At 42.3% G+C, this 20293-nt stretch overlaps 1 protein-coding gene across 5 annotated transcripts in view; it reads left to right on the top strand.

Annotated features, from left to right (window-relative positions):
- Positions 1-20293, top strand: part of pbrm1l (polybromo 1, like) — a 54702-nt gene that overhangs the window by 21083 nt on the left and 13326 nt on the right. For 3 of the 5 annotated variants that reach the window (XM_041887855.2, XM_041887851.2, XM_041887856.2), the window contains exons 18-26: positions 211-347; positions 463-674; positions 846-1028; positions 1115-1290; positions 8817-9059; positions 14169-14314; positions 14600-14757; positions 14948-15131; positions 15391-15601. In XM_041887855.2, coding sequence (XP_041743789.2) covers positions 211-347; positions 463-674; positions 846-1028; positions 1115-1290; positions 8817-9059; positions 14169-14314; positions 14600-14757; positions 14948-15131; positions 15391-15601 — 1650 coding nt within the window. The remainder of the gene's footprint in view (positions 1-210; positions 348-462; positions 675-845; positions 1029-1114; positions 1291-8816; positions 9060-14168; positions 14315-14599; positions 14758-14947; positions 15132-15390; positions 15602-20293) is intronic. The other 2 variants (XM_041887854.2, XM_041887852.2) reach the window with 2 other exon arrangements.

Genomic DNA, 20293 nt, shown 5'->3' with positions numbered 1-20293 from the left:
TGTCTCAGAGTAGGAGTGCTGATCTAGGAGCAGGTCCCCCACTGTCCATGTAATCTTAATCATTGGGATCTAAAAGGAAAAAATTATCATAATTCAGCGCTCATATGGCCCTTGGTTAGGCTCTTAAAAATAACCGATTTTTAAGATATCAGCAAAGTCATTCAGAGTTTTTCTGAACGACCAATAAACTATGTTAACTGACTTCAACAGGACCCAAACAGCCCGGAGAAGCCTCCGCTCAACTTCGACGTGATCCGGGCCAACGTGGACCGAGGGCGCTACCGCAGGCTGGACGTGTTCCAGGAGCACATGTTCGAAGTGCTGGAGAAAGCCAGGCGCCTGCACAGGTACGTAGTCTACACATCATTAGAAAGGCCTTTATTTGAATTGCTCTCCAACCTTTGAGTCCCCCCCATGAACCCTCACCTTTGACCCTGCATGCCTTGCCCTGTCCCTTCACAGGACAGACTCTGAGATCTTTGAGGATGCGGTGGAGCTGCATCAGTTCTTTATAAAGATCCGAGATGAGTTGTGTAAGAACGGAGAGATCCTCCTCTCCCCAGCGCTCAGCTACAACTCCAAACACCTGCAGAGTGACGTGGAGCAGGAGAAGAGAGAGAAACTACCGAAGGAGATGGAGGAGGACAAACTGAAGAGTGAGGAGGAGAACAAAGGTGTGTGTGATGGAGTTGTGGCCGGGTATGCGTGTGTAGAATAAGTGTTTTTTTTCTGAACTGGTGTGTGATTGTCAGTGCAGGTGATTGATGTGACATTGACTCTGAGTCTGAATCGTGTATATAATGTGAGGTTGATGGATGTATTATAATATTCAAATGTACTTCCAGAGGAGGGAGCGAAGGCTGAGGACCCAGCTGGGGGAGGTGCGGGGCCAGAGAGGACGTACCGTCAGGACTGCAGCTTTGAGAACAGCACCTACCACGTGGGTGACTGTGTCTACGTGCAGCCAGCCGAGGCCAACCTCAAGCCTCACATCGTCTGCATCGAGCGCCTGTGGGAGGACGAAGCAGGTAACCAACTCAACATGCAGGTTTAGACATGCACACTTTGAGACACACACACACTCCTACTGCTTTCTGCCTCTCCCTCCTGTTAGTAATGCGTGTGTGTGTAGGTGAGAAGTGGCTGTATGGCTGTTGGTTCTACAGGCCTAGTGAGACCTTCCATCTGGCCACACGCAAGTTCCTCAAGCAAGAGGTCTTCAAGAGTGACTACTTCAACAAAGTACCAGTCAGCAAGATACTGGGCAAATGCATGGTCATGTTTGTCAAGGTAAGGCCATCTATATATCTGAACGGTTTTGATAATACACACACCTGGACCATAGATGTATGCAATTCTATGCTCATATATTGGATTAGATTACATCATTATTTTAGCTTATTATTGTAGCAACACGCATGCCCTGCCCACCTGAGGATATGTCTTTTTCAGCCATCTACTTCCTGTGTTTGAGGGGTGCTTTTATTTAACTCCTGTGACTCATTCATGCGTTACGACTGCAGAAATGTTTGTAATGACCTGTCAAAAACACCCCAGTAATTGCTGAAATGGGCTCAATGGAATACATTCTTTCCGCATCTATAAGAACGCTAAAGCTTCGTCTGGGATTTAACGTAGGCCTATCGTCTCAAGACTTACATCACAAGAAAGAGAAGAAATAACTTTCTTTTAATTTTTTTGTGGAATTGAAAAAAGTCATCATTTAAAACAAATTTAGATGCTTCCAAAAATAAACATTCAGATTATACTGATATCATGTCTGATCTCGCAAACAATGTTAAGTATGAAGATGGGTGTAATCTAGAGCCAAGCGTGTACATTTTTTATCCGAGGGTATCCTGCTATTGAATGCTATTTGTATCCTGCTGTTGAAGCATGCAACAGAACGTGATAACAGTAATTTATCAGGCAGTCTAGACAGCGCAGGTGAGTGCAGGTAGGCAGCTAGACAGAGCAAGTTTTTGGTGGTTGCAACCCTGTTCCACCCATTTATGTTAATGTGTTAATGTATGCAAATGAACCCAGTGTATTATACAAATGACGTACGTGTATATATTATTTTTAACACATACAGTGGGGGAAAAAAGTATTTAGTCAGCCACCAATTGTGCAAGTTCTCCCACTTAAAAAGATGAGAGAGGCCTGTAATTTTCATCATAGGTACACGTCAACTATGACAGACTAAATGAGGATTTTTTTTCTCCAGAAAATCACATTGTAGGATTTTTTTATGAATTTATTTGCAAATTATGGTGGAAAATAAGTATTTGGTCAATAACAAAAGTTTCTCAATACTTTGTTATATACCCTTTGTTGGCAATGACACAGGTAAAACGTTTTCTGTAAGTCTTCACAAGGTTTTCACACACTGTTGCTGGTATTTTGGCCCATTCCTCCATGCAGATCTCCTCTAGAGCAGTGATGTTTTGGGGCTGTCGCTGGGCAACACGGACTTTCAACTCCCTCCAAAGATTTTCTATGGGGTTGAGATCTGGAGACTGGCTAGGCCACTCCAGGACCTTGAAATGCTTCTTACGAAGCCACTCCTTCGTTGCCCGGGCGGTGTGTTTGGGATCATTGTCATGCTGAAAGACCCAGCCACGTTTCATCTTCAATGCCCTTGCTGATGGAAGGAGGTTTTCACTCAAAATCTCACGATACATGGCCCCATTCATTCTTTCCTTTACACGGATCAGTCGTCCTGGTCCCTTTGCAGAAAAACAGCCCCAAAGCATGATGTTTCCACCCCCATGCTTCACAGTAGGTATGGTGTTCTTTGGATGCAACTCAGCATTCTTTGTCCTCCAAACACGACGAGTTGAGTTTTTACCAAAAAGTTCTATTTTCATTTCATCTAACCATATGACATTCTCCCAATCCTTTTCTGGATCATCCAAATGCACTCTAGCAAACTTCAGACGGGCCTGGACATGTACTGGCTTAAGCAGGGGGACACGTCTGGCACTGCAGGATTTGAGTCCCTGGCGGCGTAGTGTGTTACTGATGGTAGGCTTTGTTACTTTGGTCCCAGCTCTCTGCAGGTCATTCACTAGGTCCCCCCGTGTGGTTCTGGGATTTTTGCTCACCGTTCTTGTGATCATTTTGACCCCACGGGGTGAGATCTTGCGTGGAGCCCCAGATCGAGGGAGATTATCAGTGGTCTTGTATGTCTTCCATTTCCTAATAATTGCTCCCACAGTTGATTTCTTCAAACCAAGCTGCTTACCTATTGCAGATTCAGTCTTCCCAGCCTGATGCAGGTCTACAATTTTGTTTCTGGTGTCCTTTGACAGCTCTTTGGTCTTGGCCATAGTGGAGTTTGGAGTGTGACTGTTTGAGGTTTAGGACAGGTGTCTTTTATACTGATAACAAGTTCAAACAGGTGCAATTAATACAGGTAACGAGTGGAGGACAGAGGAGCCTCTTAAAGAAGAAGTTACAGGTCTGTGAGAGCCAGAAATCTTGCTTGTTTGTAGGTGACCAAATACTTATTTTCCACCATAATTTGCAAATAAATTCATTAAAAATCCTACAATGTGATTTTCTGGAGAAGAAAATGCTCAATTTGTCTGTCATAGTTGACGTGTACCTATGATGAAAATTACAGGCCTCTCATCTTTTTAAGTGGGAGAACTTGCACAATTGGTGGCTGACTAATTACTTTTCTTCCCCACTGTATATTACAATTGAAGTCGGAAGTTTACATACACTTAGGTTGGAGTCATTAAAACTCGTTTTTCAACCACTCCACAAATTTCTTGTTAACAAACTATAGTTTTGGCAAGTCGGTTAGGACATCTACTTTGTGCATGACACAAGTAATTTTTCCAACAATTGTTTACAGACAGATTATTTCACTTATAATTCACTGTATCACAATTCCAGAGGGTCAGAAGTTTACTTACTTACTTACACTAAGATGACTGTGCCTTTAAACAGCTTGGAAAATTCCAGAAAATGATATCATGGCTTTAGAAGCTAATTGACATAATTTGAGTCAATTGGAGGTGTACCTGTGGATGTATTTCAAGGCCTACCTTCAAACTCAGTGCCTCTTTGCTTGACATCATGGGAAAATCTAAAGAAATCAGCCAAGACCTCAGAAAAATAAAAATGTAGACCTCCACAAGTCTGGTTCATCCTTGGGAGTAATTTCCAAACGCCTGAAGGTACCACGTTCATCTGTACAAACAATAGTACGCAAGTATAAACACCATGGGACCACGCAGCCGTCATATCGCTCAGGAAGGAGACGCGTTCTGTCTCCTAGAGATGAACGTACTTTGGTGCGAAAAGTGCAAATCAATCCCAGAACAACAGCAAAGGACCTTGTGAAGATGCTGGAGGAAACCGGTACAAAAGTATCTATATCCACAGAAAAACGAGTCCTATATCGACATAACCTGAAAGGCCGCTCAGCAAGGAAGAAGCCACTGCTCCAAATCCGCCATACAAAAGCCAGACTACAGTTTGCAACTGCACATGGGGACAAAGATCGTACTTTTTTGAGAAATGTCCTCTTGTCTGTTGAAACAAAAATAGAACTGTTTGGCCATACTGACCATCGTTATGTTTGGAGGAAAAAGGGGGCCGTTGGAAGCCGAAGAACACCATCGCAATCGTGAAGCACGGGGTGGCAGCATCATGCTATGGGGGTGCTTTGCTGCAGGAGGGACTGGTGCACTTCACAAAATAGATGGCATCATGAGGAAGGAAAATTATGTGGATGTATTGAAGCAACATCTCAAGACATCAGTCAGGAAGTTAAAGCTTGGTCGCAAATGGGTCTTCCAAATTGACAATGACCCCAAGCATACATCCAAAGTTGTGGCAAAATGGCTTAATGACAACAAAGTCAAGGTATTGGAGTGGCCATCACAAAGCCCTGACCTCAATCCTATAGAAAATGTGTGGGCAGAACTGAAAAGGTGTGTGCGAGCATGGAGACCTACAAACCTGACTCAGTTACACTGGGAATGTGATGAAAGCAATAAAAGCAGAAATAAATCATTCTCTCTACTATTATTCTGACATTTCACATTCTTAAAATAAAGTGGTGATCCTAACTGATCTAAGACAGGGAATTTTTACTAGAATTAAATGTCAGGAATTGTGAGAAACTGAGTTTAAATGTATTTGGCTAAGGTGTATGTAAACTTCCGACTTCAACTGTATGTGTGTGTGTGTGTGTGTGTGTGTGTGTGTGTGTGTGTGTGTGTGTGTGTGTGTGTGTGTATGTGTGTGTATATATATAAATACAGTGGGGGGGAAAAAGTATTTAGTCAGCCACCAATTGTGCAAGTTCTCCCACTTAAGAAGATGAGAGAGGCCTGTAATTTTCATCATAGGTACACGTCAACTATGACAGACAAATTGAGATATTTTTTTCCAGAAACTCACATTGTAGGATTTTTTATGCATTTATTTGCAAATTATGGTGGAAAATAAGTATTTGGTCAATAACAAAAGTTTCTCAATACTTTGTTATATACACTTTGTTGGCATTGACACAGGTCAAACGTTTTCTGTAAGTCTTCACAAGGTTTTCTATTTGGTCACCTACAAACAAGCAAGATTTCTGGCTCTCACAGACCTGTAACTACTTCTTTAAGAGGCTCCTCTGTCCTCCACTCGTTACCTATATTAATGGCACCTGTTTGAACTTGTTATCAGTATAAAAGACACCTGTCCACAACCTCAAACAGTCACACTCCAAACTCCACTATGGCCAAGACCAAAGAGCTGTCAAAGGACACCAGAAACAAAATTGTAGACCTGCACCAGGCTGGGAAGACTGAATCTGCAATAGGTAAGCAGCTTGGTTTGAAGAAATCAACTGTGGGAGCAATTATTAGGAAATGGAAGACGTACAAGACCACTGATAATCTCCCTCGATCTGGGGCTCCACGCAAGATCTCACCCCGTGGGGTCAAAATGATCACAAGAACGGTGAGCAAAAATCCCAGAACCACACAGAGGGACCTAGTGAATGACCTGCAGAGAGCTGGGACCAAAGTAACAAAGCCTACCATCAGTAACACACTACACCGCCAGGGACTCAAATCCTGCAGTGCCAGACGTGTCCCCCTGCTTATGCCAGTACATGTCCAGGCCCATCTGAAGTTTGCTAGAGTGCATTTGGATGATCCAGAAGAGGATTGGGAGAATGTCATATGGTCAGATGAAACCAAAATAGAACTTTTTGGTAAAAACTCAACTCGTCGTGTTTGGAGGACAAAGAATGCTGAGTTGCATCCAAAGAACACCATACCTACTGTGAAGCATGGGGGTGGAAACATCATGCTTTGGGGCTGTTTTTCTGCAAAGGGACCAGGACGACTGATCCGTGTAAAGGAAAGAATGAATGGGGCCATGTATCGTGAGATTTTGAGTGAAAACCTCCTTCCATCAGCAAGGGCATTGAAAATGAAATGTGGCTGGGTCTTTCAGCATGACAATGATCCCAAACACACCGCCCGGGCAACGAAGGAGTGGCTTCGTAAGAAACATTTCAAGGTCCTGGAGTGGCCTAGCCAGTCTCCAGATCTCAACCCCATAGAAAATCTTTGGAGGGAGTTGAAAGTCCGTGTTGCCCAGCGACAGCCCCAAAACATCACTGCTCTAGAGGAGATCTGCATGGAGGAATGGGCCAAAATACCAGCAACAGTGTGTGAAGACTTACAGAAAACGTTTGACCTGTGTCATTGCCAACAAAGGGTATATAACAAAGTATTGAGAAACTTTTGTTATTGACCAAATACTTATTTCCCACCATAATTTGCAAATAAATTCATAAAAAATCCTACAATGTGATTTTCTGGATCTTTCTTTATCATTTTGTCTGTCATAGTTGATGTGTACCTATGATGCAAATTACAGGCCTCTCTCATCTTTTTAAGTGGGAGAAGTTGCACAATTGGTGGCTGACTAATTACTTTTTTTCCCCACTGTGTGTGTGTGTGTGTGTGTGTGTGTGTGTGTGTGTGTGTGTGTGTGTGTGTGTGTGTGTGTGTATATATATATATATATATATATATATACATACATACATACTGAACGAAAATATAAATGCACATTTAATTGATTTTACTGAGTTACAGTTCATATGAGGAAATCAGTCAATTGAAATAAATTAATTAGGCCCTAATCTATGGATTTACATGACTGGGAATACAGATATGCATCTATTGGTCACAGATACACTATATATACAAAAGTATGTGGACATCCCTTCAGATCAGTGGATTCGGCTATTTCAGCCACACCCGTTGCTGACAAGTGTATCACATTGAGCACACAGCCATGCAATCTTCATAGACAAACATTGGCAGTAGAATGGCCTTACTGAAGAGCTCAATGACTTTCAATGTGGCACCGTCATTGGATGCCACCATGTCAGTTTGTAAAATTTCTGCCCTGCTAGAGCTGCCCCGGAAAACTTATTGTGAAGTGGAAACGTCCCCATTATTTGTCAGTGCCAGTGAATGTGCTATCATTCAGTCAATATCTGATGGATTTTTTTTGGAGTGTCTTCATCCATTGTCCAACTTTTGCATTTAGAAACCTTTTAACAATTTTGATGACTGTTCAGGTCTCGACATTAACGCTTGTCCAGGACAAGACATTTTTTTTAGTCGGACAACAATAACATAGATTTAAGTTGTCCGAATGTCAAAGTGTAGGGGATATGCATATTAACTACAGGCTCATGTCCAAACCGATGCTGACATGAGGGAATTGCCAGAAAATGTAGCCAAACTTTTTAATGAGACTATTAATTACACAAATCAATGGCGGCTGCTGAGGGAAGGACAGCTCATAATAATGGCTGGAACGGAGCGAATGGAATGTTATCAACCACATAGAAACCATGTGTTAGATGTATTTGATACTATTCCACTCCAGCCATTTACACGAGCCCATCCTCCCCAATTAAGGTGCCACCAACCTCCTGTGACACGAATATAGGCTAAACAGCAGTAATGTTTGACAAATATAATGAAGGATAATTAACATTAACGTCTAAAGGCTTGATTCTATCGACATACTCAAGGCACTGCTTGTTTAGATCAAATGGTCACAAGACAAGAGAGTGAAGGACAGTGCCTGTTGTGCACCACACATCAGCCACCTTGAATCTGAGCGGAGGCAGTCAGCATTTTTAAACCAAACTTAATTATTTAAACCTGGACGTTTTGTCATTTTATGAAGCATGTCTTACCTTTTTCAAAGTAGCCTAAGCTAGCCAAAATATGACCATAGAAATGTTGAGGAAATAATTTTATAAACACTTCATATGCCATTGAAACCAGCATTTCTCTCAACTTTATTTTATTTTCCAACAGCCAAAAGCACAATCCTAGTCATATTAGTAATTCATACTAGTTGATGCATCTTTAGGTCGCCCCTTTTTCTTAATTTCTAACAAATATTTTCTTCTCTGTCACATGAAACCGCTCGCACTTGTGGTGCGCTTTTTGAGACCGGCGTTTTCCTGCTAATTGCATTTTGGAGCATTCACACGTAGCCTACAGCCATGTGCGCATTGCTGAGCTTATAATATGAAGAAATAAAACTGTATCAACATTTTAAGCTAAACAGTCTGATCTGTTGCATCATCCTCATTGCTTTTAAATAATTTTTATGTGCAGTGGTTGTATGAATTTTGGATCTCTTTCTAGGACTGTCCCAGAGTCTTGTTTTGAACGATTGTCTTGATTAGCGATTCTGCACATCGCCTTGCTCAAACCGATCCCCTCCAACACACTGACCAACTGTGTGCTCCCTCTCTACAGGATTACTTCAAGCTTCAGCCTGAGGGAGTCAGACCAGAGGACGTGTACGTCTGTGAGTCCCGTTACTCTGCCAGGAACAAGGCCTTCAAGAAAATCAAGATGTGGGCCGTGCCAGCTGGCGTGAGGTTTGTCCTTCGGGATGTGCCGTTGCCCGTCGTCCGGGTGGCCTCCATGTATGCCAAACGTGATCAGGAGAAACTGCTGGCCGTGGCCGATAACGGCAGCCGCAGCATTGTCGACAAGGTGAGAAGTCTGAGCACAGGAGGATATTAGCTCAGTTGGTATAGCATGGTGCTATAGTGGGTTTGATTCCCGGGACCACCCGTAAGTACAAATGTTGTACGCATGACTAAGTTGCTTTGGAGAAAAGCGTCTGCTAAATGGCATATATTATTTTTAGGGCTGTCAAACGATTAAAACAATTAATCGCGATTAATCGCATGATTTTCTGTAGTTTCTCGCGGTTTTAGAATTTGTTAAAATGTTGGCCCGAGAGATAGAGAATATATATATATATATATATATATATATATATATATACATACATACATACATACATACATACATACATACATACATACATACATACATACATACATACATACATACAGTGAGGGAAAAAAGTATTTGATCCCCTGCTAATTTCGTACGTTTCCCACTGACAAAGAAATGATCAGTCTATCATTTTAATGGTAGATTTATTTGAACAGTGAGAGACAGAATAACAACAAAAAAATCCAGAAAAACAGCTCAAATCAATATAAATTGATTTGCATTTTAATGAGGGAAATAAGTATTTGACCCCTCTGCAAAACATGACTTAGTACTTGGTGACAAAACCCTTGTTGGCAATCACAGAGGTCAGACGTTTCTTGTAGTTGGCCAACAGGTTTGCACACATCTCAGGAGGGATTTTGTCCCACTCCTCTTTGCAGATCTTCTCCAAGTCATTAAGGTTTCGAGGCTGACGTTTGGCAACTCGAACCTTCAGCTCCCTCCACAGATTTTCTATGGGATTAAGGTCTGGAGACTGGCTAGGCCACTCCAGGACCTTAATGTGCTTCTTCTTGAGCCACTCCTTTGTTGCCTTGGCCGTGTGTTTTGGGTCATTGTCATGCTGGAATACCCATCCACGACCCATTTTGAATGCCCTGGCTGAGGGAAGGAGGTTCTCACCCAAGATTTGACGGTACATGGCCCCATCCATCGTCCCTTTGATGCAGTGAAGTTGTCCTGTCCCCTTAGCAGAAAAACAACCCCAAAGAATAATGTTTCCACCTCCATGTTTGACAGTGGGGATGGTTTTCTTGGTCATAGGCAGCATTCCTCCTCCTCCAAACACGGCGAGTTGAGTTGATGCCAAAGAGCTCCATTTTGGTCTCATCTGACCACAACACTTTTACCCAGTTCTCCTCTGAATCATTCAGATGTTCATTGGCAAACTTCAGACGGGCATGTATATGTGCTTTCTTGAGCAGGGGGACCTTGCGGGCGCTGCAGGATTTCAGTCCTTCACGGCGTAGTGTGTTACCAATTGTTTTCTTGGTGACTATGGTCCCAGCTGCCTTGAGATCATTGACAAGATCCTCCCGTGTAGTTCTGGGCTGATTCCTCACCATTCTCAGGATCATTGCAACTCCACGAGGTGAGATCTTGCATGGAGCCCCAGGCCGAGGGAGATTGACAGTTCTTTTGTGTTTCTTCCATTTGCGAATAATCGCACCAACTGTTGTCACCTTCTCACCAAGCTGCTTGGCGATGGTCTTGTAGCCCATTCCAGCCTTGTGTAGGTCTACAATCTTGTCCCTGACATCCTTGGAGAGCTCTTTGGTCTTGGCCATGGTGGAGAGTTTGGAATCTGATTGATTGATTGCTTCTGTGGACAGGTGTCTTTTATACAGGTAACAAGCTGAGATTAGGAGCACTCCCTTTAAGAGTGTGCTCCTAATCTAGCTCCTTACCTGTATAAAAGACACCTGGGAGCCAGAAATCTTTCTGATTGAGAGGGGGTCAAATACTTATTTCCCTCATTAAAATGCAAATCAATTTATAACATTTTTGACATGTGTTTTTCTGGATTTGTTTGTTATTCTGTCTCTCACTGTTCAAATAAACCTACCATTAAAATTATAGACTGATCATCTCTTTGTCAGTGGCAAACGTACAAAATCAGCAGGGGATCAAATACTTTTTCCCCCTCATTGTATTTGTGTATATATTTATATATATATAGCAGTGCATTAAGTTACAGTCATACTATGCTTTGATTGTAAGGGAAGAAACACCAAATAATCTGTATCAGACTTGCGTATAAAAAAAAAAAATGTATGCACTCACTAACTGTAAGTCGCTCTGGATAAGAGCGTCTGCTAAATGACTAAAATGTAAAATGTAATGACAGATCTATAAGTCCCATTTCTATGTGAATTTGGTCTGGACGCACAAAAAGTTACATATTGCAGTTTTAACTTTGACAGCCTTAATTATTTTATTTTATTTTAGAGAGTGAAATGCATTTGTCATGCTTATTGGACATTCACAAATAAGATCTTATTAAGGTTGAATATTTTCCCGGTATTTTACATATGTTCCATCCCAAGATTAAATCGCTTTCTCCCAGGTAACCCGGTATTTCCTGCCAAAACCGGAAGTGTCATTCAAAAGCATTATAAAGCATATAAATATGTCTGGATTTGATTAGAGCTTTGATCAGCATGAAAATTCTAACCTGATGCTACCTGAGCCTGATGAGCCATATATTAAATGCATTTTATGAGCCCTACATGAACGGCATTTCATGAGCCCAAGCCCAAAAAAGCCAAAATGTTTGTGCCATTATCCAGTACATATACTACTACACATTATGCACGACAGAAAAACATAAAAGCCCATAGATGTAGCTAGCTATATGTCCTCTGGGGTAAATAAATGAAACTAGCTCCATTAGGCTAATCATTTTACTGTGAACTGTATTACGATACTGTATTATATGGACTGGAATTACGCACATCGTTCAAACCATGATAAAGCAGGGAGAGAATATGCGATTCTGGTGCAGCCCATGCGGCCTACAAATTTACAAGTATAGGCTAGCGAATTTGATTTTAATTTTTAAATATAATAGTCTATTTGTATAATTAGTAGGCTAACGCATATATAACTTTCATAATATTTAGCCTAATGTTATTAGCCTACCTTCTCTTTCTCTCTCTATTGTTGCATCATTTTGGGCTCCCGAGTGGCGCAGCGGTCTAAGGCACTGCATTTCAGTGCTTGAAGTGTCACTATAGACCCCTTGGTTCGATTCCAGGCTGTATCACAACCGGCCGTGATTGGGAGTTCCATAGGGCAGCGCACAATTGGACAAGCGTGGTCCGGGTTTGGCCGGTGTAGGCCGTCATTGTAAATAAGAATTTGTTCTTAACTCACTTGCCTAGTTAAATAAAGGTGAAATAAAATAAATTGAATGGTTATGGGTCTGAATAAATAACTGCTATAGCCTACCGCCATCGCGTGTTCGCTCTTCTTTTACACTACCCGTGAGTTGTATTGGCTGCTGGATTTAACATTCAGCAAAAAAAGAGCTTGCGTCCCTATTTGAATAGTCTATTGGTATTTAGAAATTTCTTAAATTTTTTAAGGAGAGGCCAACGAAGCACAGGTGTTGGCGTGTTGCGCAAGAAACAGAGGCTATAAGTTAGAAGCGTATTATGCATAACCTATCATTAATTAGCTAAATATAAGGCTAATATTGCATTGAATGTATTATCTGTAAGAGGTAGGAGATAGATAGATGTGGACACCTGCTTCTCGAACATCTCATTCCAAAATCATGGGCATTAATATGGAGTTCGTCCCCCCTTTGCTGCTATAACATTCTCCACTCTTCTGGGAAGGCTTTCCACTAGATGTTGGAACATTGCTGCGGGGACTTGCTTCCATTCAGCCACAAGAGCATTAGTGAGGTTGATCGATTTAGGCCTGGCTCGCAGTCGGCAGTCCAATTCATCCCAAAGGTGTTCGATGGGCTGAGGTCAGGGCTCTTTGCAGGCCAGTGAAGTTCTTCCACACCGATCTCGACAAGCTATTTCTGTATGGACCTCACTTTGTGCACGGGGACATTGTCATGCTGAAACAGGTAAGGGCCTTCCCCAAACTGTTACCACGGTTGGAAGCACAGAATCGTCTAGAATGTCATTGTATGCTGTAGCGTTAAGATTTCCCTTCACTGGAGCTAAGGGGCCTAGCCCGAATCATGAAAAACAGCCCTAGACCATTATTCCTCCTTCACCAAACTGTACAGTTGGCACTATGCATTGGGGCAGGTAGCGTTCTCCTGGCATCCGCCAAACCCAGATTAATCCGTCGGATTGCCAGATGGTGAAGTGTGATTCATCACTCCAGGGAATGCGTTTCCACTGCTCCAGAGTCCAATGGCGGCGAGCTTTACACAACTCCAGCCAATGCTTGGCATTGCACATGGTGATCTTAGGCTTGTGTGCGGCTGTTCGGCCATGGAAACCCATTTCATGAAGTTCCCGACGAACAGTTCTTGTGCTGACGTTGCTTCCAGAGGCAGTTTGGAACTCTGTAGTGAGTGTTGCAACCGAGGACAGACTATTTCTACGCGCTACACGCTTCAGCACTCAGTGGTCTCGTTCTGTAAGCTTGTGTGGCCTAACACTTCGCGGCAGAGCCGTTGTTGCTCCTAGACATTTCCACTTCATAATAACAGCACTTACAGTTGACCTTGGCAGCCCTAGCAGGTCAGAAATTTGACGAACTGACTTGTTGGAAAGGTGGCATCCTATGACGGTGCCACATTGAAGGTCACTGAGCTCTTCAGTAAGGTCATTCTACTGCCAATGTTTGTCTATGGAGATTGCATTGCTGTGTGCTTTTATACACCTGTCCGCAACGGTTGTGGCTGAAATAGCTGAATCCACTAATTTGAAGGGCTGTCCACATACACTATATATAGATACACTATTTGAGAGAGAAAGACTGCGAGAGAGTGCTCGCATGTGCAACGATATTCAGTAGCTGCAATAAAAAAAACAAGGTCTCGGTAACCGGGTTCGCACCATTCAACCCTACTTCTTATCTGTAATTTCATCGTAAACAACACTGAAACATTGGAATGTATTAACATACCCGTTCCATATTTCTGAGCCGAACTGAACAGAGCCAAGCTGCACTGGTTACGCATCCGCCATAGTTGCTGGAGCTGTGCTGGAAAGGACAATGTGAAAGGAAAATATCTGAGCCAGTACAGTTTGGGTTGACACAATAGTTTAAAAGGTGTACCAGTGTTACTGAGTGTGTGCTTTCATACTATGTGACTGTGTGTAGGAGCATGAGGATGTCCCGGTAGAGATGAGTGGAGGGGAGGCAGGCTGTCAGTACTACGACCAGCTCCACCACAACAACATGTGGCTGAAGGTGGGAGACTGTGTCTACGTCCAATCACATGGGCTCACTAAACCCCGTGTCGGCAGGTACGTCAATCACACCTTCTAGTATTTGGTTTCTCTACAGAACTCTTTAATGTATAGATGGTGTCAGGGGCTCTTTCCTCGAATCCTCTCGCCACTGTATCAAAATGCATTGGAGAACAAGGTCTGAGGGGAGGGACCCGATGAGATAAGATAAGATGTGAGAAATCACAGAAATATGAATTGAGATAAAGCCTTTGTGTTTTGAATATGGAGATGTGGTGTATGTCTGTGAATGTGGCCATTAGGAAGACAACAGGCCTGTTTTAATGGATTGCGCTGTAACAGGATAGAGAAGCTGTGGGTGCGTGACGGAGCAGCGTTTTTCTTCGGACCCATCTTCATCCACCCAGAGGAGACAGGACACGAGCCCACTAGGATGTTCTACAAGAGAGAGGTGTTCCTAAGCAACGTGGAGGAGACCTGCCCCATGACCTGCGTCCTAGGTACCCTGCATTCCACATGCTCTCTACACTCAATATGCATTCATTATGGTTGTTTTCATTATCAAACCTTTCCTAGACTAGTCTCTGCAAACCGTTTCAGACATCAAGTACCCCCAGGAAAACTAGGTTCAGTAGCAGTATAATTGGCCCTGTAATTAACCATCACTCTCTCCATCCCTCCGTCCTGCAGGTAAATGTGTAGTGTCGTCCTTTAAGGACTACCTGTCGTGTCGGCCCACTGAGGTGTCTGAGGAGGACGTGTTGCTATGTGAGAGCCGCTACATCGAGAGCGAAAAGCAGATGAAGAAGTTTAAGGGTCTGAAGCGCTTCTCCCTCCACGCTAAGGTGGTGGACGACGAGGTCTACTACTTCAGGTGGGAGTGACTCACATACTGTACATTTAACATAGAACTGGCAAAAGCCTGGTCCCCTTTCTCCTCCTAAAGTGTGCACTGAACTAATTCACTCCCCCTCATGGATTGGACTGGTGTATATACAGGCTAAGGAAGATTCTCTGCTTACTTCGGGGAGAACAAGGGAAGAGAATCGGACTGTAGCCAAAGACTTGGTTAGATAGATAGATTTTCTTGTTTAGCTGGTATCAACCCTCTTCTCTGATTGGTCCATATCCAGGAAGATGATAGTGCCCCAGAAGGAACCGTCTCCTCTGCTGAATAAGAAGATTGAGGAGCTGGAGCTGAAGCTGGCAGACATGGATGAGGGGGGTGAGGATCTGGATGACCTGGAGGATGAGGACCAGGCTCCAGAGACCCCCTCCATGCCCATCATTCAGACCCCTCTGGCAAGCGATTTGGACATCATGCCTTACACCCCTCCTCCCCAGGTCTTACACGCATCCACACGCACCCAATGAACAAGTGTTGTACCCTTCCACACACACGCCTCTCCTCGCCCCAAATATCTTACCCCTCCCTCATATACACCCACTCACACACCCTTAGCCCAATGTCTTACTTTCATCCAAGCATCCAGTTCGTATACCTACTCCCACCTAACCACTCCATTCAGCCACTCATACATCACACATAGCCCTACCCAGATTATACACCCATTACCATCGTTCCCCAAGATCTTAACGCTTCTATTAAACTAACATGTGGAATTGTTTTAAGATTATCATAAAAAGGCAAATTTAGCTATTTGATTTTGATTTTTAAGTCCCCTTTAGGTGTATATATGTGTGTGTGATATATATATATATATATATATATATATATATATATATATATACACACATCTATAAATATATGTATATATATACACACATCTATAAATATATGTATATATATATATACACACATCTATAAATATATGTATATATATATATATACACACATCTATAAATATATGTAGATATATATATATATATATATATATATATATATATATATATATATATATATATATATATATATATATATATATATATATATATATATATATATATATATATATATATACAGTGGGGAAAAAAAGTATTTAGTCAGCCACCAATTGTGCAAGTTCTCCCACTTAAAAAGATGAGAGAGGCCTGTAATTTTTTTCCAGAAAATCACATTGTAGGAAAAAAAAAAAATTCTAATTTTGTCTGTCATAGTTGACGTGTACGTATGATGAAAATTACAGGCCTATCTCATCTTTTTAAGTGGGAGAACATGCACAATTGGTGGCTGACTAAATACTTTTTTTCCCCACTGTATATATATATATATATAAAAAAAAAATATATATATATATACAGTGGGGGAAAAAAAGTATTTAGTCAGCCACCAATTGTGCATGTTCTCCCACTTAAAAAGATGAGATAGGCCTGTAATTTTCATCATACGTACACGTCAACTATGACAGACAAAATTAGAATTTTTTTTCCAGAAACTCACATTGTAGGATTTTTAATGCATTTATTTGCAAATTATGGTGGAAAATAAGTATTTGGTCAATAACAAAAGTTTCTCAATACTTTGTTATATACACTTTGTTGGCATTGACACAGGTCAAACGTTTTCTGTAAGTCTTCACAAGGTTTTCACACACTGTTGCTGGTATTTTGGCCCATTCCTCCATGCAGATCTCCTCTAGAGCAGTGATGTTTTGGGGCTGTCGCTGGGCAACACGGACTTTCAACTCCCTCCAAAGATTTTCTATGGGGTTGAGATCTGGAGACTGGTTAGGCCACTCCAGGACCTTGAAATGCTTCTTACGAAGCCACTCCTTCAGTGCCCGGGCGGTTTGTTTGGGATCATTGTCATGCTGAAAGACCCAGCCACGTTTCATCTTCAATGCCCTTGCTGATGGAAGGAGGTTTGCACTCAAAATCTCACGATACATGGCCCCATTCATTCTTTCCTTTACACGGATCAGTCGTCCTGGTCCCTTTGCAGAAAAACAGCCCCAAAGCATGATGTTTCCACCCCCATGCTTCACAGTAGGTATGGTGTTCTTTGGATGCAACTCAGCATTCTTTGTCCTCCAAACAAGACGAGTTGAGTTTTTACCAAAAAGTTATATTTTGGTTTCATCTGACCATATGACATTCTCCCAATCTTCTTCTGGATCATCCAAATGCACTCTAGCAAACTTCAGACGGGCCTGGACATGTACTGGCTTAAGCAGGGGGACACGTTTGGCACTGCAGGATTTGAGTCCCTGGCGGTGTAGTGTGTTACTGATGGTAGGCTTTGTTACTTTGGTCCCAGCTCTCTGCAGGTCATTCACTAGGTCCCCCCGTGTGGTTCTGGGATTTTTGCTCACCGTTCTTGTGATCATTTTGACCCCACGGGGTGAGATCTTGCGTGGAGCCCCAGATCGAGGGAGATTATCAGTGGTCTTGTATGTCTTCCATTTCCTAATAATTGCTCCCACAGTTGATTTCTTCAAACCAAGCTGCTTACCTATTGCAGATTCAGTCTTCCCAGCCTGGTGCAGGTCTACAATTTTGTTTCTGGTGTCCTTTGACAGCTCTTTGGTCTTGGCCATAGTGGAGTTTGGAGTGTGACTGTTTGAGGTTGTGGACAGGTGTCTTTTATACTGATAACAAGTTCAAACAGGTGCCATTAATACAGGTAACGAGTGGAGGACAGAGGAGCCTCTTAAAGAAGAAGTTACAGGTCTGTGAGAGCCAGAAATCTTGCTTGTTTGTAGGTGATCATATACTTATTTTCCATCATAATTTGCAAATAAATTCATAAAAAATCCTACAATGTGATTTTCTGGATTTTTTTTCCTCAATTTGTCTTTCATAGTTGACGTGTACCTATGATGAAAATTACAGGCCTCTCTCATCTTTTAAGTGGGAGAACTTGCACAATTGGTGGCTGACTAAATACTTTTTTTCCCCACTGTATATATCTATCTATATATCTATCTATACAGTGAGGGAAAAAGTATTTGATCCCCTGCTGATTTTGTACGTTTGCCCAGTGACAAAGAAATGATCAGTCTATCATTTTAATGGTAGGTTTATTTGAACAGTGAGAGACAGAATAACAACAAAAAAATCCAGAAAAACGCATGTCAAAAATGCTATAAATTGATTTGCATTTTAATGAGGGAAATAAGTATTTGACCCCTCTGCAAAACATGACTTAGTACTTGGTGGCAAAACCCTTGTTGGCAATCACAGAGGTCAGACGTTTCTTGTAGTTGGCCACCAGGTTTGCACACATCTCAGGAGGGATTTTGTCCCACTCCTCTTTGCAGATCTTCTCCAAGTCATTAAGGTTTCGAGCCTGATGTTTGGCAACTCGAACCTTCAGCTCCCTCCACATATTTTCTATGGGATTAAGGTCTGGAGACTGGCTAGGCCACTTCAGGACCTTAATGTGCTTCTTCTTGAGCCACTCCTTTGTTGCCTTGGCCGTGTGTTTTGGTTCATTGTCATGCTGGAATACCCATCCACAACCCATTTTCAATGCCCTGGCTGAGGGAAGGAGGTTCTCACCCAAGATTTGACGGTACATGGCCCCGTCCATCGTCCCTTTGATGCGGTGAAGTTGTCCTGTCCCCTTAGCAGAAAAACACCCCCAAAGCATAATGTTTCCACCTCCATGTTTGACGGTGGGGATGGTGTTCTTGGGGTCATAGGCAGCATTCCTCCTCCTCCAAACACGGCGAGTTGAGTTGATGCCAAAGAGCTCGATTTTGGTCTCATCTGACCACAACACTTTCACGCAGTTCTCCTCTGAATCATTCAGATGTTCATTGGCAAACTTCAGACGGGCATGTATATGTGCTTTCTTGAGCAGGGGGACCTTGCGGGCGCTGCAGGATTTCAGTCCTTCACGGCGTAGTGTGTTACCAATTGTTTTCTTGGTGACTATGGTCCCAGCTGCCTTGAGATCATTGACAAGATCCTCCTGTGTAGTTCTGGGCTGATTGCTCACCGTTCTCATGATCATTGCAACTCCACGAGGTGAGATTTTGCATGGAGCCCCAGACTGAGGAAGATTGACAGTTATTTTGTGTTTCCTCCATTTGCGAATAATTGCACCAACTGTTCTCACCAAGCTGCTTGGCGATGGTCTTGTAGCCCATTCCAGCCTTGTGTAGGTCTACAATCTTGTCACTGACATCCTTGGAGAGCTCTTTGGTCTTGGCCATGGTGGAGAGTTTGGACTCTGATTGATTGTTTGCTTCTGTGGACAGGTGTCTTTTATACAGGTAACAAACTGAGATTAGGAGCACTCCCTTTAAGAGTGTGCTCCTAATCTCAGCTCGTTACCTGTATAAAAGACACCTGGGAGCCAGAAATCTTTCTGATTGAGAGGGGGTCAAATACTTATTTCCCTCATTAAAATGCTAATCAATTTATAACATTTTTGACGTGCGTTTTTCTGGATTCTGTTGTTATTCTGTCTCTCACTGTTCAAATAAACCTACCATTAAAATTATAGACTGATAATTTCTTTGTCAGTGGGCAAACATACAAAAACAGCAGGGGATCAAATACTTTATTCCCTCACTGTATATACACTACCGTTCCAAAGTTTGGGGTCACTTAGAAATGTCCTTGTTTTCTTGTTCAGTTGTCCACCTCCCACTCCTCTTTCTATTCTGGTTAGAGCCAGTTTGTGCTGTTCTGTGAAAGGAGTAGTACACAGCGTTGTACGAGATCTTCAGTTTCTTGGCAAATTCTCGCATGGAATAGCCTTCATTTCTCAGAACAAGAATAGACTGATGAGTTTCAGAAGAAAGTTCTTTGTTTCTGGCCATTTTGAGCCTGTAATCAAACCCACAATTGCTGATGCTCCAGATACTCAACTAGTCTCAAGAAGGCCAGTTTTATTGCTTCTTTAATCAGCACAACAGTTTTCAGCTGTGCTAACATAATTGCAAAATGGTTTTCTAATGATCAATTAGCCTTTTAAAATTATAAACTTGGATTACCAAACACAACGTGCCATTGGAACACAGGACTGATGGTTGCTGATAATGGGCCTCTGTACACTTATGTAGATATTCCATTACAAATCAGCCGTTTCCAGCTACAATAGCCATTTACAACATTAACAATGTC

The sequence above is a fragment of the Coregonus clupeaformis genome, chromosome 10, assembly GCF_020615455.1.
Source record: "Coregonus clupeaformis isolate EN_2021a chromosome 10, ASM2061545v1, whole genome shotgun sequence".
In the NCBI taxonomy this organism is placed as follows: Eukaryota; Metazoa; Chordata; class Actinopteri; order Salmoniformes; family Salmonidae; genus Coregonus; species Coregonus clupeaformis.
The sequence above is the reverse complement of the archived record's forward strand: the minus strand, read 5'-3'. Positions and strand labels throughout refer to the sequence as shown.